The sequence below is a fragment of the Gasterosteus aculeatus genome, chromosome 3 (assembly GCF_964276395.1).
Source record: "Gasterosteus aculeatus chromosome 3, fGasAcu3.hap1.1, whole genome shotgun sequence".
NCBI classification, from domain to species: Eukaryota; Metazoa; Chordata; class Actinopteri; order Perciformes; family Gasterosteidae; genus Gasterosteus; species Gasterosteus aculeatus.
In genome coordinates this window covers 13,767,029-13,787,871 of record NC_135690.1, presented here as the reverse complement: position 1 = coordinate 13,787,871, position 20,843 = coordinate 13,767,029, and the positions used below count along the sequence as shown (strand labels likewise).

The following is a 20,843-nucleotide window of genomic DNA, read 5'->3' as shown; positions in this document are numbered from 1 at the left end:
CGCTCGTGCACATGTGGACCATCGCAGTCAGTAAGTATTGATCAGAAACAGGTTTGTATTGATCCCCCGTGGAAGCATGTGGCGTAGAACACCCTGAACATAAGTCGTAACTGGAACAGCCACGTGCACAAAAAGGAACTAATTCATAGGCTCTGTTACGGTTTCCTGTGAGCTTTTAGGTTTAAGTTGCTACACTTATTGACGGTTTGTGTTTTCTGTTAAAGGAATAACTAAATACTCTATTTTTTAGGTGACAGTCAAATAAGAACTCTGGTTGTTGCATATTAAGTCACAAACAGGACACGTTTAGCTTAGCTTAGCATACAAAATGTAGCCGTTCAATCCACCAACGAAGCTGAAACACCTTTAGTTGTGTTCAGTATCGGGATGAAATGATAGCAAAGGTTCCTCTTCAGCCCCACAGACACAAAAGAGGTTCAAATGTTTACCCAGTTTTACAAGAAGTAATACAAATGACATCTGCTGTTGCACGAAATGTGCAGTTGGAATTGTTTTCGTTTCCTTTGAAGACATAATCAGGAGACTTCCAGGGAGGAACTCCAAGAGAAGGAAGCAGATACATCAGCTAAACATACCAGAGGTTGATATCAAGGTTACAAATCATTTCAGGTTGTTTATGTTCGTGTGGAGGTGTTATTTGATCTACACCCTCTTAGTGACTTTCTCCTCGTGGAAGGCTGCTTGGCAGAGCGTATATAAAGTGTGTATTCGAAGGAGGGCAACATGAAAATGTCTGGAAACAAACGGAATAAACGTTCCAGCTGCAGAAGGAGAGCAGGAGCCTGTAGCGTGATGGGAGTCAGGGTAAGAACAGATTTATTAACAATTTAAACCTTTCCATCTGTTTCCAGCTAATAGGTGGGTCTGAAATGTTTCCGATGTCTTTATTACAGCCCGGTCCTCCTCCTCTTCCTCCTTCTCCTCCTCCTCCCCCACGGTAAGAAGAAGCACAGTCCCCCCTCTGCGTTGTGTCTTGTAGGCTCCTCACAGGACCTCGATCGGCCCGTCCTCTGCTCTACTGGACACTAACGCGTCACTAGAAGCCCGACAAGACGCCATTTCAAGTCACATTTAATTCCACAGTTCTGACAATTAGGTGGTTGAAGCCATTTGGTGACACATCTCCTTCTTCTCTGTGTTTCTTTCTGTCTCTGTCTGCAGATCATAATCTCATCGAGGGAGATGGACAGAGAACTCGATCTGTGATTTGATTGATTATTCTCCTTATCAGCTACTTCCAAGCATATGAGTCCTGGTGATGACACTGCTCCGTCACATGTGACCTGCTTTGATTTGAACATCTGTAATAAAATAGCACTGTTATTGGGTCGCTTGTAAAGACAAAGTTCATTTGTGTTTATGGTCAAAAGCCGTTGGTGCTCACAGCTGCGTAGAGGAAACAGTGGTGGACAGATGATCCTTCACGTTCTCACACTTTTTGTTCCACTACAAGTTTTCCCAGCTGGTCCCTGAGTGATGACAACGATCAAAACTTTGCTCCTCGTAAAGCATTTACGTTTCAAATGAACAGCTTGGTCCCTCCGTCTATACAGGGAAGCAGCGGCCAACTAGAACTAGAACTACAAATAAAATAAAAGAATGATTTCAGAAAAGACATTAAACGTGACATCAGATGAAGGCCTTTTAATGAATAGATGCTTGAGTGGTCATGAGAAGGACTCACAGTGTTAACTATCTCAGGAGACAGTAGCTGTCAGGAATGATAATATACGAGTGTGATACAAAGACTACCATCCAGCTTATCATCCAGAATCCAGAAAACCATAAATATTGTTATATAATTCAACCTCCATTCAAGATTTTAGGAAATATTATTTGTCATGCTCATTTGTATGAGTACAAGACATGATAAATATCAGCATTCTTGATTTCTCTCCTCTCTCCTCTCAAACGGTCAAAAATCCTAGAAGAACCAGACAACTACAAGCAGTGCTGTTGTCTTCTACTGAAATGGTTTCCATGGCAACGTTTCCGGGCGGCGACGGAGTGCTCCCATGGCAACTGCTTTGATCTCAGTGACCTCATCAGAGTGTTGACCTCATCATAGAGTGTTGACATCATCATAGAGTGTTATAAAGAGCTCTTGGAACCCAATCTCTTCATTGCGTTTCAAGCCGAGTTAGCAAGCAGTTGATATCTTGTATAGTATATAAGTTATCAGTTGCATTTGTCTTTCACGACCACGAAAAGTATTTTAAAACAACAGTCCATTCTTGTACCAAGTATTCTTCATACAATGAATCGAGGAAACGGACATAGATATGGGACTGATGCCCCTCGGTGTGGCCCAGGCCCTCCACCGAAAACATACCATCTGAAACAGGCACTCACACGTGCCAACGAGGAGGTCTTCCGTCTGACCGAACTTGTGAAAGACCTTGAGTACTTCAAGACGGATTCTGAGATTGAGAAGAACAGTTTTTACCTTGTCATCAAAGATGGGAGATTGGCAACCGCCCGTCTGGAGAAGAGTCTGCAGACCGCCAACAAGAGGATCAAGACCCTGGAGGAAAAGATGGCCCAAGAACAGCTCGTCAGTCACCAGGAGAAGGAGCGGATGGTTCAAGAGCATGAGGACGAACATGCCGACCAAGTCATCAAGTACCTTAATCTCTTCAAGAAGAACGAGGAGTTGTCTCTGAGCCTCGCCGACGCCAAAGACGAACTCGTCACCAACGAGATCTGGCGAAGAAAGTACGAGGTTCTGGAGAAAAAGACCAACCAAGACATCGCCCTAAAACAAGAGGCACTGGAAGCCCTTCAGGTAAAATACCAGGGGATGGACACCGAGGTTGAGAACCCGATGTGCCAGAAGACCAGTGAGACCCTGAAAGTCAACGAAGAGATGCAGTCCGAAAACCTCCACCTGCTGGAACGGCTGAGAGTACAGGAGGAAAGGATGGCTGAAGTCCAGCTCATCAGTCACCAGGAGAAGGAGCGGATGGTTCAAGAGTATGAGGCCAAACTTTCCGACCAAAATATTCAGAACCAGGCACTGGAAGCCCTTCAGGTAAAGTACCAGGAGATGGCCACCGAGGTTGAGAATCTGATGGTCCAGAAGCTGAGTGAGACCCTGAAAGTCAACAAAGAGAAAGAAAGCATCTTACATAAGCTGAGAGAGACTCAACAACAGCTCATCAGCGAGGAAGAGAAATTCAAAGATCTGGAAACAAGGGTGTGCAAAGAACTGAACCTCAAACAAGAGATGTCGGAGACCAGAGTAACACAACTGTACTCCGACAACCTTGCTCTGGAGGAGAAGTTGAACAAGCAGCAGGCCAACAACCACCAGCTGGAGGCAGAATACAAACTGCTAACGGACTGGAGGGATGGCATGGCTGACAAACAAAAGCACCAAGAGGAGAACAGATCCCTCAAACTCCAACAGATGGAGGAGATGACCAAAGAAAATCAGATTCTCATCACCAAGGTGAAACAGTTGCAGGACGAAAACACTCTTCTTGAAAACATCTGTCTGGACTTGAAGAAGAAGAAGAGAGGCATCTTTGGAAGAAGAATGCAGGAAAGACAGGTAGAGATGGACAAGATGAAGCAAAAAATGCAGGACCAGGAGACTAAGAGGTCCGAAAAAGAAGAGAAGAAGAGCCGTGAGGAGAAAAAGACCTTCCAGGGCTGAACACCACAGGCTGAACATCACAGACTGAACATCACAGAATGAACACCAGTAGAAACACATATACATACACACATAGTCACACACGTACACATAAGTACACATACACATAAATGCACATACACATAGTCATACACATAAGTACACAAAAAGTACACATAAATACACATACACATAGTCATACACATAAATACACAAAAAGTACACATAAATACACATACACATAGTCATACACATAAATACACAAAAAGTACACATAAATACACATACACATAGTCATACACATAAATACACAAAAAGTACACATAAATACACATAAATGCACATACACATAGTCATACACATAAATACACAAAAAGTACACATAAATACACATACACATAGTCATACACATAAATACACAAAAAGTACACATAAATACACATAAATGCACATACACATAGTCATCTCCTCCATGAACCGCCACCTTAACGTGGTGGAGGAGTTTGAGTGGCTCAGTGACCCTGTGAGCGGTGTTGTCTCTTGGTATCCCAACAAGACCAACCAGCTGCAGGCGAGAGTCCAGACTAAGAGCGGTTCAACAAACAAAAAAAACAAGAAGCCTGCTCTGCTGTGGCTAAAAAGCAGGAAAAAGACCATCGCGAGCCCGTTCTAGAAGAGGTTTCGGGAGATTCTTAAGAGGTGTGATCTATTTTGAACATAAATCCTTAATTCAAACATACAGAAATTAGTTTTTCACTATTTTCAGTTAAACAAGGAAAAAAACATCCGCTGTTGCACAAAATGTGCAGATGGAATCTTTGAGCTCCATTGTTTTCGTTTCCTTTGAAGACATAATCAGGAGACTTCCAGGGAGGAACTCCAAGAGAAGGAAGCAGATACATCAGCTAAACATACCAGAGGTTGATATCAAGGTTACAAATAATTTCAGGTTGTTTATGTTCGTGTGGAGGTGTTATTTTATCTACACCCTCTTAGTGACTTTCTCCTCGTGGAAGGCTGCTTGGCAGAGAGTATATAAAGTGTGTATCCGACTCTCCACTTCACACGCCATGAAGAAGAGTGTGCTGCTGGTCCTGTTGTCTCTGCAGATCTTCCTGCTCATCACAGCCTTCCCATCTGCTGATGCAGACTCCACACGGATCGATCCTCTGCAGCCTGCTGCTCAGGTGAGCACATCGACTCCAATGAGCTTCTCGTATGCAGATGATCAGTTAATTAAAAAAACACTCTTTCACTGTAGTTTATTATCATGTCCTTCTACCCAACTCAGCCTCCAACCTCCTCTTCGCTTTAGGCTCACTTAGCTTTCTTTACATATTTCCCTATAGGCACCCAGTAAGGAGGCCTGTTATATTAACTACTAAATTTACGCATTTCTTCCGACCAAAGTATTTAAATCTGATCCGTTCTCTCGTAAACATTCTTCGTTTTAATAATGGCGGTATCGGGCTATGAAAACGGAAACGTGAGACTCCGTAAAGGACGTGTTTAGCGGACCAATCGCAGCCTTGTGCGCTGCGGGACACACGAGGGGCTCTTACGTCTGCGTTTCCTTGCGTCGCTCTGAAAACGCAGAAGCATAAACTAGGCTTAAGTCAGGACAGGGTTAGCTTAGCTTAGCATACAAAATGTAGTCTTTCAATCAATCAACAAAGCTGAATTACCTTTAGTTATATTCAGTATCGTGATAGCAAAGGTTCCTCTTCAGCCCCACAGACACAAAAGAGGTTAAAATGTTTAAGTAATAACAATGAGAATCAAACCGTTAGCTATTTGCAAAGGATAAAACTTCTGGGTTTCTAATTTTCAACACAGTAAAGGCGAGATACCCTTGTGTGTTCTTATTTCAAGAACTTTATTTTGTTTTGCGACAATTTTTTATGATCAACAACAATTGGAGTAAAAGATTACATCGTGGTCCATCCTAATAATGGGAGACATTTGAAAGCAATTTCTAGAATTATAACATTTACTGAGCAGATTTTCAACAATATTAGAAGTACTAGTCTGAATAAATGTGCACTTAATTTGCTTCTCTAATAATTCAGTCCTGGTACTTATAAATGTAATCGATTGATTGAGGGTAGCCATTACATTTTATTTTGAAAACAAAACAATTCCTTTTTTCAACAGAACTAGAGAACAAAATAACAACAATTTGAACTCACTGTAATTTATGATAAAAAAAATCTGCCGAAAAAGTAATTTATATGAGAAACAATTGAAATGTTTCAATGTCTGTAACAATTCTGGGATTGCTGTCATTTCTTTCTGCATGGGAGTACGGGGTATTGATCACGTATTTATTGATTATTGTCACCAAATCGGTAAATGGTAAATCAAAAGAGAACAGCTTTCTTGAGGAAAAGATTCATGCTTCTTATGTCTCACTTCTGTTCTGATATCAGACTGCTTGGATCGTTTTTAATCTTCTTTCTGAGAAGTAAAAAACAGAAAGGTCAGTGAGATGTAAAGCAGGAAAAAGATCTCAACTTTTGTTTCTGTTTACGTCAAACTATTGATTAATCTATTTGTTAAATAGAAAAAAAAGTCATATTTGCATTTTGTTCATTTAGACTCTTTATCATTTAACAGTATTGCAAGATAATAAAATAAATGATAATACATTTTTGAATGACACTTACATTATGTCTTCCTTAATCATCCGTGGAGAAGTTGGTGGACGAACCTGTGAACAAAGAAAAAAAGTGTCGAAAAGTGTTCTGTTGAGTTCAAGAATTGTATTTATTGTAAATGAAATGAAAAAATAAATCGGTTTTACCCTTCCAAAGACTGAGCAGCCACCGGGCCTCCGCCAGCAGCCGGATCGTTTGGCCAGCAGCTCCTTCACGTGCAACAAAAGCAGGATATAATTCTCATTCTGCACTCAGAGTGACTGATATTCATCTGTGCCGTGACGCAAAACGGACGACACAAACTGAACTCTCTCAACATTTGACAGTATTGCAAGATAATAACATAGATCTCAAACAATGATAACTCATATTTTTAAATTAAACACTTACAATAGTTGGTGAAGGGTCTGGTAGGTCAAGCTGTGAACATAAAAAAAAGCCTCTAAAACGGTTCTCACTTCAAGAATTGAATCTATCGTAAATGAAAAAATAAATCTGTTTTACGCTTTCAATGGCTGAGCAGCCACCGGGCCTCCGCCAGCAGCCGGATCGTGTGGGTTTTTGTTCGCGCTTTCCTCTGTTGAGCAGCAGCACCTCCTTCACGTACAACAAAAGCAGGATACAATTCTCATTCTGCACTCAAAGTCACTGATATTCATCTGTGCCGTGACGCAAAACAGACGAAACAAACTGAACTCTCTCTGCAACATGTTTGGCATTTAGACTGAAACAGAACAATTCAAATCAAAGATGCGACAGCTCCTGCAAGGTTCTTCTTACCTGATCAGCAAGCAGCTGCTCCTGATCGTCTCTCCTCAGAACGGCTGCATCAGCAGAAGAGAAGGCTGAGATGAGCAGGAAGACCTGCAGACACAACAGGACCAGCAGCACACCTTTGTCCATGGCGGATGAGATGAGGAGCTCTAAAGACGACGACCTTTAAATACTCGCTGGGGTTTGATCACTTCCACGTAAACAAAAGACATTTGACATGATTTCAAAAGTCCAATTTCATCACGTTTTCAAAACTTTCCACAGAGGAACAAAAAAAGCAAACTTTGTGACATATCCGTTAAAAAAAGACACAATGTGATGCAATGTGTGTCACTAAACCTGCCAGTGATGGTGTAACATGAGGTGGAGCATCTCAGTCAGAAGGGACAGGAGGGACATTATGTAACACAGAAAGGGAATATAACTTAACAAGGAAAAACCTTTGTTGTCACAAACAAACAGCCACATGAATTTGGTTCTGTGCGTTTTTCTCATTCTAATCATTCGTAGCAGCTTGAGGTTCAGAGTTTTACCCAAAAGACACTGAGATTGTCTCTTCTGCTTGGGAAGGTTCCCGACTGACAAAATGACCAAAACGTATAAAGTAGCAGCCTTTAAGGGATGTGGTTTCAATTCTTAAGAGGTGTGATCTATTTTGAACATAAATCCTTAATTCAAATATACAGAAATGAGTTTTTCACTATTTTCAGTTAAATAAGGAAAAAAACATCTGCTGTTGCACAAAATGTGCAGTTGGAATCTTTGAGCTCCATTGTTTCCGTTTCCTTTGAAGACATAATCAGGAGACTTCCAGGGAAGAACTCCAAGAGAAGGAAGCAGATACATCAGCTAAACATACCAGAGGTTGATATCAAGGTTACAAATCATTTCAGGTTGTTTATGTTCGTGTGGAGGTGTTATTTTATCTACACCCTCTTAGTGACTTTCTCCTCGTGGAAGGCTGCTTGGCAGAGAGTATATAAAGTGTGTATCCGACTCTCCACTTCACACGCTATGAAGAAGAGTGTGCTGCTGGTCCTGTTGTCTCTGCAGGTCTTCCTGCTCATCACAGCCTTCCCATCTGCTGATGCAGACTCCACACGGATCGATCCTCTGCAGCCTGCTGCTCAGGTGAGCACATCGACTCCAATGAGCTTCTCGTATGCAGATGATCAGTTAATTAAAAAAACACTCTTTCACTGTAGTTTATTATCATGTCCTTCTACCCAACTCAGCCTCCAACCTCCTCTTCGCTTTAGGCTCACTTAGCTTTCTTTACATATTTCCCTATAGGCACCCAGTAAGGAGGCCTGTTATATTAACTACTAACTATGCATGATGTAATCTAAATGACTGTATTGCTCAAAGATTTTGTTCAGTTTGGAGATCATCAGTTTGTTTGGAGATTACATTACATTACGTGTCATTTAGCAGACGCTTTTATCCAAAGCGACTTACATTACACTTTAAACCCATGGCTTTTTTCACATTTTTGCCCGGGGAGCAATTAGGGGTTAGGTGTCTTGCTCAGGGACACTTCGACATGGAACAAGGGGCAGCCTGGAATCGAACCACCAACCTTGTGCTTCCCAGCACACCTTCTCTAACCCCTGCGCCACGACGACTCCGAGATGACATTTGCACATTGTTATATATGTGGTGAACGTGAAGGAGGGCAACATGAAAATGTCTGGAAACAAACGGAATAAACGTTCCAGCTGCAGAAGGAGAGCAGGAGCCTGTAGCGTGATGGGAGTCAGGGTAAGAACGGATTTATTAACAATTTAAACCTTTCCATCTGTTTCCAGCTAATAGGTGGGTCTGAAATGTTTCCGATGTCTTTATTACAGCCCGGTCCTCCTCCTCTTCCTCCTTCTCCTCCTCCTCCCCCACGGTAAGAAGAAGCACAGTCCCCCCTCTGCGTTGTGTCTTGTAGGCTCCTCACAGGACCTCGATCGGCCCGTCCTCTGCTCTACTGGACACTAACGCGTCACTAGAAGCCCGACAAGACGCCATTTCAAGTCACGTTTAATCCCACAGTTCTGACACTTAGGTGGTTGAAGCCATTTGGTGACACATCTCCTTCTCTGTGTTTCTTTCTGTCTCTGTCTGCAGATCATAATCTCATCGAGGGAGATGGACAGAGAACTCGATCTGTGATTTGATTGATTATTCTCCTTATCAGCTACTTCCAAGCATATGAGTCCTGGTGATGACACTGCTCCGTCACATGTGACCTGCTTTGATTTGAACATCTGTAATAAAATAGCACTGTTATTGGGTCGCTTGTAAAGACAAAGTTCATTTGTGTTTATGGTCAAAAGCCGTTGGTGCTCACAGCTGCGTAGAGGAAACAGTGGTGGACAGATGATCCTTCACGTTCTCACACTTTTTGTTCCACTACAAGTTTTCCCAGCTGGTCCCTGAGTGATGACAACGATCAAAACTTTGCTCCTCGTAAAGCATTTACGTTTCAAATGAACAGCTTGGTCCCTCCGTCTATACAGGGAAGCAAAGGCCAACTAGAACTTTATAGAACTACAAATAAAATAAAAGAATGATTTCAGAAAAGACATTAAACGTGACATCAGATGAAGGCCTTTCATGAATAGATGCTTGAGTGGTCATGAGAAGGACTCACAGTTTTAACTATCTCAGGAGACAGTAGCTGTCAGGAATGATAATATACGAGTGTGATACAAAGACTTTTGGTGTTTAAGATGAGACGTGTTTCAGCCTCCCTCATGAAAGCACTGGTCATTAAATTGCATTTCTCTTTACTGATGAATGCAACTCTTGGTTTTGGTCATCCCAGTTTTCTGCGAGTATTTCCCTAAAAATGAAACACTTGTTGGCAAAAGGCTCAACCTTTAACATCAGGAACCTGTAAGCTTTTAGGTTTAGGTTGCTTTCATTCTTTGAAAAGTATTCTATTTTTCAGTCGACAGATAAGAAGTCTTTTAGGGACACAGCGCTGGTCCTCTGCAGACTGTGTGCTGCGCAGGGTGACATTACCGTTAGATGTTAAGATGGAAGTAGCCTAGCAGCTAGCTTAGCCTAGCAGCTAGCTTAACTTAGCAGTGCTTTAAGTGTTACGTTTGTCACTCACCCTCCTTCTGTTTGACACGTTTTTGTTATATGAATAACTTAGGTAAATACTCTATTTTTTAGTTGACAGTTAGATAATAACTCAGTTTGTCGCATATTAAAGGCTTGGGCGTGCTTCTGCGTCTTTCCGCATCGTTGTGTCGACGCACTCGTTTTAATTCATGGTTCTGAAAGTCTTGCGTGTGTTGCAGAGCAATTCACCGCCAGAACAACAGGTGGAGTAACGTGTTTTTGTTGAAGACGACCTGGAGAGTCACGTCCTTGTGTGTGGAAGTCGTGTGTTTCTTTCTTTATTTATCATAGACTTTGTTGCCCTGTGCATCGCCACTGCTGCTATACATCGTGGACACATTTGTCCCGTATTTTCCTCCACAACTTTGTGCACTTCTCGACCGGCAAACCGACGTTTGCGGAGATCTCCCTCCATGAATCAGAGGCCATCCGCGCGTCCTTATAGTCCGCCAATGACGGCTTGTATAAGCGGTCATATTTACGCATTTCTTCCGACCAAAGTATTTAAATCTGATCCGTTCTCTCGTAAACATTCTTCGTTTTAATAATGGCGGTATCGGGCTATGAAAACGGAAACGTGAGACTCCGTAAAGGACGTAGTTAGCGGACCAATCGCAGCCTTGTGCGCTGCGGGACACACGAGGGCCTCTTACGTCTGCGTTTCCTTGCGTCGCTCTGAAAACGCAGAATCATAAACTAGGCTTAAGTCAGGACAGGGTTAGCTTAGCTTAGCATACAAAATGTAGTCTTTCAATCAATCAACAAAGCTGAATTACCTTTAGTTATATTCAGTATCGTGATAGCAAAGGTTCCTCTTCAGCCCCACAGACACAAAAGAGGTTAAAATGTTTAAGTAATAACAATGAGAATCAAACCGTTAGCTATTTGCAAAGGATAAAACTTCTGGGTTTCTAATTTTCAACACAGTAAAGGCGAGATACCCTTGTGTGTTCTTATTTCAAGAACTTTATTTTGTTTTGCGACAATTTTTTATGATCAACAACAATTGGAGTAAAAGATTACATCGTGGTCCATCCTAATAATGGGAGACATTTGAAAGCAATTTCTAGAATTATAACATTTACTGAGCAGATTTTCAACAATATTAGAAGTACTAGTCTGAATAAATGTGCACTTAATTTGCTTCTCTAATAATTCAGTCCTGGTACTTATAAATGTAATCGATTGATTGAGGGTAGCCATTACATTTTATTTTGAAAACAAAACAATTCCTTTTTTCAACAGAACTAGAGAACAAAATAACAACAATTTGAACTCACTGTAATTTATGATAAAAAAAATCAGCCAAAAAAGTAATTTATATGAGAAACAATTGAAATGTTTCAATGTCTGTAACAATTCTGGGATTGCTGTCATTTCTTTCTGTATGGGAGTACGGGGTATTGATCACGTATTTATTGATTATTGTCACCAAATCGGTAAATGGTAAAGCAAAAGAGAACAGCTTTCTTGAGGAAAAGATTCATGCTTCTTATGTCTCACTTCTGTTCTGATATCAGACTGCTTGGATCGTTTTTAATCTTCTTTCTGAGAAGTAAAAAACAGAAAGGTCAGTGAGATGTAAAGCAGGAAAAAGATCTCAACTTTTGTTTCTGTTTACATCAAACTATTGATTAATCTATTTGTTAATTAGAAAAAAAAGTCATATTTGCATTTTGTTCATTTAGACTCTTTATCATTTAACAGTATTGCAAGATAATAAAATAAATGATAATACATTTTTGATTACACACTTACATTATTTCTTCCTTAATCATCGAGGGGAGAAGTTGGTGGACGAACCTGTGAACAAAGAAAAAAAGTGTCTAAAAGTGTTCTGTTGAGTTCAAGAATTGTATTTATTGTAAATGAAATGAAAAAATAAATCGGTTTTACCTTTCCAAAGACTGAGCAGCCACCGGGCATCCGCCAGCAGCCGGATCGTTTGGGCAGCAGCTTCTTCATGTGCAACAAAAGCAGGATATAAGTCTCATTCTGCACTGATACTCATCTGTGCCGTGACGCAAAACGGACAACACAAACTGAACTCTCTCAACATTTGACAGTATTGCAAGATAATAACACAGATCTCAATCAATGATAACTCATATTTTTAAATTAAACACTTACAATAGTTGGTGAAGGGTCTGGTAGGTCGAGCTGTGAACATAAAAAAAAGCCTCTAAAACGGTTCTCACTTCAAGAATTGAATCTATCGTAAATGAAAAAATAAATCTGTTTTACGCTTTCAATGGCTGAGCAGCCACCGGGCTTCTGCCAGCAGCCGGATTGTTTGGGTTTTTGTTCGCTCTTTTCTCTGTTGAGCAGCAGCACCTCCTTCACGTACAACAAAAGCAGGATACAATTCTCATTCTGCACTCAGAGTCACTGATATTCATCTGTGCCGTGACGCAAAACGGACGAAACAAACTGAACTCTCTCTGCAACATGTTTGGCATTTAGACTGAAACAGAACAATTCAAATCAAAGATGCGACAGCTCCTGCAAGGTTCTTCTTACCTGATCAGCAAGCAGCTGCTCCTGATCGTCTCTCCTCAGAACGGCTGCATCAGCAGAAGAGAAGGCTGAGGTGAGCAGGAAGACCTGCAGACACAACAGGACCAGCAGCACACCTTTGTCCATGGCGGATGAGATGAGGAGCTCTAAAGACGACGACCTTTAAATAATCGCTGGGGTTTGATCACTTCCACGTAAACAAAAGACGTTTTGACATGATTTCACAAGTCCAATTTCATCACGTTCTTGCTTCCTTCTGTTGTAATCTCTCTGCTGACGTGTCGGCCCATTTCAGTGTGTTAATTGATCAGAAACAGGTTTGTATTGATCCCCTGTGGAAGCGTGTTGAATAGAACACCCTGGGTGTGGTTAAAACCATCACAAGTCATAACAGGAACAGTCATGTGCACACAAAGGTACTAATTCATGTGATCTGTTGATGACAAGTTACAAAGTGTTGTTACAAGGGAAGCAAAACTTTGGGATTTTGAAATCCTCTCTAAAGAATAGTAGCTTTCCCTCACATGTCAGCCTTAAACGATCTTACATGCAGAATGCTATTATGAAACTGTAAAAAAAAGATGCACAGGTTGTGTTTTTCCACTTGAAACACTTTGTTTTTCTGGAGACAGTGAACACTGATTGACTCCATCTTGTGGACACATTATGCAGCACTACTTATTCTGTAAAATTAGGTGGAGCATCCTTCATGTCCGTCTCCCAGTCCATCGCCACTCTGAGCTTCAGCTTGTTTGCGGTCAAATCTTTCATTGGAGCGTCTGAATACTAAATGTATTGTTTCTCCCAAATAAAGTGGCCATAAAACTTTCCACAGAGGAACAAAAAACTTTGTGACATATCCGTTAAAAAAAGACACAATGTGATGCAATGTGTGTCACTGAACCTGTCAGTGATGGTGTAACATGAGGTGGAGCATCTCACTCAGAAGGGACAGGAGGGACATTATGTAACACAGAAAGGGAATATAACTTAACAAGGAAAAACCTTTGTTGTCACAAACAAACAGCCACATGAATTTGGTTCTGTGCGTTTTTCTCATTCTAATCATTCGTAGCAGCTTGAGGTTCAGAGTTTTACCCAAAAGACACTGAGATTGTCTCTTCTGCTTGGGAAGGTTCCCGACTGACAAACTTAGAGGGCTCATGTCAGCTCAAGACTTAGAAGCACTTGTACATGCCTTTATAACTAGTAGGCTAGACTATTGTAATGGTCTCCTTGCAGGTCTTCCAAAAAAAACTGTCAGGCAGCTCCAGCTTGTTCAGAACGCTGCTGCTAGAGTTCTAACAAAGACCAAATGTGAGCACATTACACCAATTCTTAAATCCTTACATTGGCTCCCAGTATGTCAGAGAATTAATGTCAAAATCCTACTGCCCACATATAAATCACTACATGGTTTGGGGCCTGTTACGTCCGGCTGCTCTATTAGTGTTTTCTCCTCCCCCATGTCTTTGTTTCCAGTCTGTTCTTCACAGGTGTGGTGAGTTGCTGCTGACGATGCAGGCGTGGCCAGCTGTTCCTCCAGCCAATCCAGCTCTCAGCTCTGCTCTTTAAAATGTTTGTTTGTGGGGGCTTGTTTGGGGAGAGATTGACACTGAATGAGACATTGGAAGAATATATGGTTTATGTTGTTTGTTAAACTGTGGTCTATTGTACACCCAGGTCTGTGTTTATGTACTTACCCAAGAGCGCTGTGGAGCAGGACTAGGTAAGATACCCTGGGGTCTACATACACCCGTAGGGAAAACCTCTGTCAGATACACTAGATTAGAAGTATAGGATATTAGAAACAAATTGACGATCTGGTTCATAAAATTAATAAAAATGCATATAGTGCACACCAGAATACAGCCATGATTCTGAAACTGTAATCAATAAAGTAATGACAATATTGTAAAATACTGTAATTCTGCAACTGTAATAGAATAATACCAATGTACAGTTATGGTTGTATTTAATGTAATCAATTGGAATGCATGCATGTAATACTTGCACAACAACTGATATTGAAGAAGTGGGAAGACCACTCCCAGAGGTGTGGACTCTGACTTTCACACCTTTTAAGCATTGTTATAAATACCTGTAGGAATCATTGTTCTGGAGTTCGCTGGTGGAGGCGACAGACGGGCACTAGGGATGGTCAAAGGACTGACCTGGGGCCTGTTGGTTGCTGAGACCAGCGGCTCCTCAGCTGAGATGTAATTTTTACCACAACGCCATCTCCTTTTATTAAATACATTTGATTTTAACCTTTTGATCAGCGATGACCTCTGTCCGTCCGCCGTTTCTTCATTTTTGAACACAACAGAAGCCAGTGGCTGTTCCCCAGTGTATTGTAGCAGTAAGGTAAGTGGTGTGATAGGTTAGATCGTGGTCGGTAGGTTTAGAGGATTAGGGAAGCTCAGGGACAGACCGCTGGCACCGCCCTACTCCACAGGCCTTGTTACCTGTTAGCCCTCCTATCCCGTGTCTTTGTACTTGTGTGTAATTGTTTGTTGAAATGTTTGTATTGTTATTGTTGGGGAAATGAACCCACCATAGCCATCCATTCTAGCAGTGTGCTTTACTTATTGTGGTAGCAAGCTGGTGCCTTCGCATACAGGGTCATAATCATCCAGTGGGCGTGGTCTTGGGTAGTTACGCCTTCCTCCTCTCCCGAGCCGAGGTGGAGGCGTAACAGGGCCAAGTATATCACTGATATGCTTCCACTACATAAGCCTTCAAGATCACTAAGATCTTCTGACACCAAGCTGTTCGTGATTCCCAGAGTAAATACAAATCACGGGAAAGCATCATTCAGTTACTACGCAACAAACAACTGGAATAAACTTCCTGAAGATTTAAGACTTGCCCCAACTCTGACCACGTTTAAAACAAGACTGAAAATGTTCAGCTTTGCCTTCTGCTAAATTTTACCTACATTACACTTTTAACCTCTGCCTTTAATTAAACAATTTAAATAAGATTTTAATTTATAATTTTATTTGCTGTTTTAAATTGTCTTTTAATTCCTGCATTTTATTTCACTTTATTGTATGAAATGTTATGATGTGAAGCACTTTGAGTCTGCCTTGTGTATGAAAAGTGCTATACAAATAAAATTGCCTTACCTTGCCTACAAAAGACAAAACTTTCTTTCTTTTTTTTCATGAACAGTAAAGGTGAGCAAGAACTTTATTTTGTTGCAACAAATTTTTATAAAATATTGTCTTTGTCCATCCATATACAGGGAAGCAAAGGCCAACTAGAACTTTATAGAACTACAAATAAAAGAATGATTTCAGGAAAGACATTAAACGTGACATCAGATGAAGGCCTTTCATGAATAGATGCTTGAGTAGTCATGAAAAGGACTCACTGTTAACTATCTCAGGAGTTAATGACAGTAGCTGTCAGGATTGATAATTTACTGAGTATTCTAATCTTGAATCTTAAAATGTTTTCCAGATTTTCAAGAAGTAATAAACATGAGAATAAAACTGTTAGCTATTTACAAAGGATAAAACTTTCTTCCTTTTTTTCATGAACAGTAAAGGTGAGCAAAAACTTTATTTTGTTGCAATTTTTTTTTAGAATAAACAATTAGAGTAAAATATTGTCTTTGTCCATCTTAATACATTTGTAAGCAATATCTAGAATTAAATTATTTACTGAGCAGATTTTCAACAATAAAACTTAAATGTCTTCTCTAGTAATTGCGTCCTGATGAATTGAATTCATTGATTGAGGGTAGCCATGGCCTTTTATTTTGAAAACAAAACAATCTTTTTTAACAGAACAGAAGACGTAGAAAATAACAAATTCAAAAGTCATTGTAATTTAAGAAAAAAAAAAAACAGCCCAAAAAGTATTTTATATGAGAAACAACTTAAAATGTCTAATGTCTGAAACAATTCAGGGATCACTTTCTGTAAGGGAGAATTAGGGAGTATTGATCATGTAATGATTGGTTATTGTGACCAAATAGGTAAAAAGAGAAGAGCTTTCTTGAAGAGGAGGTTCGTGTTTTTCATGTCTATTAAACACTTACAATAGTTGGTGAAGGGTCTGGTACGTTAAGCTGTGAACATAAAAAAAGTTGCTATAAAGACAATGGAAACAATTCAGACACACCTATTAGCTGGAAACAGATGGAAAGGTTTAAATTGTTAATAAATCCGTTCTTACCCTGACTCCCATCACGCTACAGGCTCCTGCTCTCCTTCTGCAGCTGAAACGTTTGTTTCCAGACATTTTCATGTTGCCCTCCTTCACGTTCACCACATATAGAACAATGTGCAAATGTCATCTCCAAACAAACTGATGATCTCCAAACTGAACAAAATCTTTGAGCAATGCAGTCATTTAGATTACATCATGCATACTTAGTAGTTAATATAACAGGCTTCCTTACTGGGTGCCTATAGGGAAATATGTAAAGAAAGCTAAGTGAGCCTAAAGGGAAGAGGAGGTTGGAGGCTGAGTTGGGTAGAAGGACATGATAATAAACTACACTGAAAGAGTGTTTTTTGAATTAACTGATCATCTGCATACGAGAAGCTCATTGGAGTCGATGTGCTCACCTGAGCAGCAGGCTGCAGAGGATCGATCCCTGTGGAGTCTGCATCAGCAGATGGGAAGGCTGTGATGAGCAGGAAGACCTGCAGAGACAACAGGACAAGCAGCACACTCTTCTTCATGGCGAGTGAGATGAAGAGCTCTGAAGACGACGACCTTTAAATACTCTCTGGTGTTTGTTCACTTTGAAGTAAACAAAGAACATTTTGAATTGATTTCACATGTCCGATTTCATCATCTCAGAGACTTCCTGAAGTCGTAATCTCTCTGCTGAAGTTTTGACCCATTTCAGTCATAAAACCATGTGCCTATTTATTAGAAACAGTTTTGTAATTATCCCCTGTGGAAGAAGCGGAGAGTCGAATACACACTTTATATACTCTCTGCCAAGCAGCCTTCCACGAGGAGAAAGTCACTAAGAGGGTGTAGATCAAATAACACCTCCACACGAACATAAACAACCTGAAATGATTTGTAAACTTGATTTCAACCTCTGGTATGTTCAGCTGATGTATCTGCTTCCTTCTCTTGGAGTTCCTCCCTGGAAGTCTCCTGATTATGTCTCCAAAGAAACGAAAACAATGGAGCTCAAAGATTCCATCTGCACATTTTGTGCAACAGCAGATGTTTTTTTCCTTATTTAACTGAAAATAGTGAAAAACTAATTTCTGTATAATTGAATTAAGGATTTATGTTCAAAATAAATCACACCTTTTAAGAATTGAAACCACATCCCTTAAAGGCTGCTACTTTATACGTTTTGGTCATTTTGTCAGTCGGGAACCTTCCCAAGCAGAAGAGACAATCTCAGTGTCTTTTGGGTAAAACTCTGAACCTCAAGCTGCTACGAATGATTAGAATGAGAAAAACGCACAGAACCAAATTCCTTTGGCTGTTTGTTTGTGACAACAAAGGTTTTTCCTTGTTAAGTTATATTCCCTTTCTGTGTTACATAATGTCCCTCCTGTCCCTTCTGACTGAGATGCTCCACCTCATGTTACACCATCACTGGCAGGTTCAGTGACACACATTGCATCACATTGTGTCTTTTTTTAACGGATATGTCACAAAGTTTTTTGTTCCTCTGTGGAAAGTTTTATGGCCACTTTATTTGGGAGAAACAATACATTTAGTATTCAGACGCTCCAATGAAAGATTTGACCGCAAACAAGCTGAAGCTCAGAGTGGCGATGGACTGGGAGACGGACATGAAGGATGCTCCACCTAATTTTACAGAATAAGTAGTGCTGCATAATGTGTCCACAAGATGGAGTCAATCAGTGTTCACTGTCTCCAGAAAAACAAAGTGTTTCAAGTGGAAAAACACAAGCTGTGCATCTTTTTTTACAGTTTCATAATAGCATTCTGCATGTAAGTTTATTTAATGCTGACACATTCTTTAGAGAGGATTTCAAAATCCAAAAGTTCAAAACAACACCTTGTAACTTGTTATCAACAGATCACATGAATCAGTACCTTTGTGTGCACGTGACTGTTCCTGTTATGACTTGTGATGGTTTTAACCACACCCAGGGTGTTCTATTCAACACGCTTCCACAGGGGATCAATACAAACCTGTTTCTGATCAATTAACACACTGAAATGGGCCGACACGTCAGCAGAGAGATTACAACAGAAGGAAGCAAGAACGTGATGAAATTGGACTTGTGAAATCATGTCAAAACGTCTTTTGTTTACGTGGAAGTGATCAAACCCCAGCGAGTATTTAAAGGTCGTCGTCTTTAGAGCTCCTCATCTCATCCGCCATGGACAAAGGTGTGCTGCTGGTCCTGTTGTGTCTGCAGGTCTTCCTGCTCATCTCAGCCTTCTCTTCTGCTGATGCAGCCGTTCTGAGGAGAGACGATCAGGAGCAGCTGCTTGCTGATCAGGTAAGAAGAACCTTGCAGGAGCTGTCACATCTTTGATTTGAATTGTTCTGTTTCAGTCTAAATGCCAAACATGTTGCTGAGAGAGTTCAGTTTGTGTCGTCCGTTTTGCGTCACGGCACAGATGAATATCAGTCACTCTGAGTGCAGAATGAGAATTATATCCTGCTTTTGTTGCACGTGAAGGAGCTGCTGGCCAAACGATCCGGCTGCTGGCGGAGGCCCGGTGGCTGCTCAATCTTTGGAAAGGTAAAACCGATTTATTTTTTCATTTCATTTACAATAAATACAATTCTTGAACTCAACAGAGCACTTTTAGACACTTTTTTTCTTTGTTCACAGGTTCATCCACCAACTTCTCCACCGATGATTAAGGAAGACATAATGTAAGTGTGTAATCAAAAATGTATTATCATTTATTTTATTATCTTGCAATACTGTTAAATGATAAAGAGTCTAAATGAACAAAATGCAAATATGACTTTTTTTTCTATTTAACAAATAGATTAATCAATAGTTTGATGTAAACAGAAACAAAAATTGAGATCTTTTTCCTGCTTTACATCTCACTGACCTTTCTGTTTTTTACTTCTCAGAAAGAAGATTAAAAACGATCCAAGCAGTCTGATATCAGAACAGAAGTGAGACATAAGAAGCATGAATCTTTTCCTCAAGAAAGCTGTTCTCTTTTGCTTTACCATTTACCGATTTGGTGACAATAATCAATAAATACGTGATCAATACCCCGTACTCCCATACAGAAAGAAATGACAGCAATCCTAGAATTGTTACAGACATTGAAACATTTCAATTGTTTCTCATATAAATTACTTTTTTGGCAGATTTTTTTTTATCATAAATTACAGTGAGTTCAAATTGTTGTTATTTTGTTCTCTAGTTCTGTTGAAAAAATTAATTGTTTTGTTTTCAAAATGAAATGTAATGGCTACCCTCAATCAATCAATTACATTTATAAGTACCAGGACTGAATTATTAGAGAAGCAAATTAAGTGCATATTTATTCAGACTAGTACTTCTAATATTGTTGAAAATCTGCTCAGTAAATTTTATAATTCTAGAAATTGCTTTCAAATGTCTCCCATTATTAGGATGGACCACGATGTAATCTTTTACTCCAATTGTTGTTGATCATAAAAGAATGTCGCAAAAATAAATAAAGTTCTTGAAATAAGAACACACAAGGGTCTCTCGCCTTTACTGTGATGAAAAATTAGAAACCCAGAAGTTTTATCCTTTGCAAATAGCTAACGGTTTGATTCTCATTGTTATTACTTAAACTTAAACATTTGAACCTCTTTTGTGTCTGTGGGGCTGAAGAGGAACCTTTGCTATCACAATACTGAATATAACTAAAGGTAATTCAGCTTTGTTGATTGATTGAACGACTACATTTTGTATGCTAAGCTAAGCTAACCCTGTCCTGACTTAAGCCTAGTTTATGCTTCTGCGTTTTCAGAGCGACGCAAGGAAACGCAGACGTAAGAGGCCCTCGTGTGTCCCGCAGCGCACAAGGCTGCGATTGGTCCGCTAAACACGTCCTTTACGGAGTCTCACGTTTCCGTTTTCATAGCCCGATACCGCCATTATTAAAACGAAGAATGTTTACGAGAGAACGGATCAGATTTAAATACT

The 20,843-nt window shown here is 40.2% G+C and overlaps 3 protein-coding genes and 2 long non-coding RNA genes across 10 annotated transcripts; 2 read left to right on the top strand and 3 right to left on the bottom strand.

Annotated features, from left to right (window-relative positions):
* The first annotated feature begins 13 nt into the window (after positions 1–13).
* On the top strand, positions 14–1,348 carry LOC144405528 (uncharacterized). The gene is made up of 4 exons (XR_013467170.1): positions 14–30; positions 698–825; positions 915–958; positions 1,183–1,348. It is a non-coding gene; the product is annotated as an uncharacterized LOC144405528 (long non-coding RNA).
* Positions 1,349–4,721: 3,373 nt separating this feature from the next.
* LOC144405523 (uncharacterized) lies at positions 4,722–20,387 on the top strand. Of its 5 annotated transcripts, XR_013467162.1 has the most exons (7): positions 8,066–8,220; positions 8,761–8,850; positions 8,940–8,983; positions 19,051–19,193; positions 19,377–19,439; positions 19,533–19,576; positions 19,787–20,387. XR_013467162.1 is itself a non-coding variant. In XM_078099520.1 (5 exons), exons 2-5 carry the CDS (start codon positions 19,071–19,073, stop codon positions 19,833–19,835), a joined length of 279 nt encoding a protein of 92 aa, XP_077955646.1. In that variant the 5' UTR covers positions 4,722–4,845; positions 19,010–19,070; the 3' UTR covers positions 19,836–20,387. The 5 variants fall into 5 exon arrangements, 4 of the variants coding, with proteins under 4 accessions (XP_077955646.1, XP_077955643.1, XP_077955645.1 ...); XM_078099520.1 differs by lacking the exons at positions 8,066–8,220; positions 8,761–8,850; positions 8,940–8,983 and adding an exon at positions 4,722–4,845 and having other exon boundaries at positions 19,010–19,193; XM_078099519.1 differs by lacking the exons at positions 8,761–8,850; positions 8,940–8,983 and having other exon boundaries at positions 8,102–8,220; positions 19,010–19,193.
* On the bottom strand, positions 5,516–7,230 carry LOC144405522 (uncharacterized). The gene is made up of 6 exons (XM_078099516.1): positions 7,096–7,230; positions 6,820–6,912; positions 6,706–6,735; positions 6,462–6,524; positions 6,325–6,368; positions 5,516–6,115 (listed from the first exon to the last, which is right to left on the bottom strand). Exons 1-6 carry the CDS (start codon positions 7,216–7,218, stop codon positions 6,067–6,069), a joined length of 402 nt encoding a protein of 133 aa, XP_077955642.1. The 5' UTR covers positions 7,219–7,230; the 3' UTR covers positions 5,516–6,066.
* LOC144405524 (uncharacterized) lies at positions 11,160–12,938 on the bottom strand. 2 transcript variants are annotated; one of them, XM_078099522.1, is made up of 6 exons: positions 12,730–12,938; positions 12,454–12,546; positions 12,340–12,369; positions 12,106–12,165; positions 11,968–12,012; positions 11,160–11,757 (listed from the first exon to the last, which is right to left on the bottom strand). In XM_078099522.1, exons 1-5 carry the CDS (start codon positions 12,850–12,852, stop codon positions 11,980–11,982), a joined length of 339 nt encoding a protein of 112 aa, XP_077955648.1. In that variant the 5' UTR covers positions 12,853–12,938; the 3' UTR covers positions 11,160–11,757; positions 11,968–11,979. The 2 variants fall into 2 exon arrangements, with proteins under 2 accessions (XP_077955648.1, XP_077955647.1); XM_078099521.1 differs by having other exon boundaries at positions 12,106–12,168; positions 12,730–12,918.
* On the bottom strand, positions 16,471–17,650 carry LOC144405529 (uncharacterized). Its single transcript, XR_013467171.1, has 3 exons — positions 17,310–17,650; positions 16,915–16,995; positions 16,471–16,807 (listed from the first exon to the last, which is right to left on the bottom strand). It is a non-coding gene; the product is annotated as an uncharacterized LOC144405529 (long non-coding RNA).
* Positions 20,388–20,843: the final 456 nt, after the last annotated feature.

Excerpts from the sequence above, each read along its gene's own strand:
- LOC144405522 (XM_078099516.1), bottom strand. The coding sequence starts at position 7,218 with ATGGACAAAGGTGTGCTGCTGGTCCTGTTGTGTCTGCAGGTCTTCCTG. Across the intron at positions 6,913-7,095 it reads AGCAGCTGCTTGCTGATCAG|GAGGTGCTGCTGCTCAACAG; the intron begins GTAAGAAGAACC and ends TTGTACGTGAAG. Across the intron at positions 6,369-6,461 it reads GCTGCTCAGTCTTTGGAAGG|GTTCGTCCACCAACTTCTCC; the intron begins GTAAAACCGATT and ends CTTTGTTCACAG.
- LOC144405523 (XM_078099517.1), top strand. The coding sequence starts at position 7,990 with ATGTTCGTGTGGAGGTGTTATTTTATCTACACCCTCTTAGTGACTTTC. Across the intron at positions 8,221-8,760 it reads CTCTGCAGCCTGCTGCTCAG|GAGGGCAACATGAAAATGTC; the intron begins GTGAGCACATCG and ends GTGAACGTGAAG. Across the intron at positions 8,851-8,939 it reads GTAGCGTGATGGGAGTCAGG|CCCGGTCCTCCTCCTCTTCC; the intron begins GTAAGAACGGAT and ends TCTTTATTACAG.
- LOC144405524 (XM_078099521.1), bottom strand. The coding sequence starts at position 12,852 with ATGGACAAAGGTGTGCTGCTGGTCCTGTTGTGTCTGCAGGTCTTCCTG. Across the intron at positions 12,547-12,729 it reads AGCAGCTGCTTGCTGATCAG|GAGGTGCTGCTGCTCAACAG; the intron begins GTAAGAAGAACC and ends TTGTACGTGAAG. Across the intron at positions 12,370-12,453 it reads GCTGCTCAGCCATTGAAAGC|CTCGACCTACCAGACCCTTC; the intron begins GTAAAACAGATT and ends TTATGTTCACAG.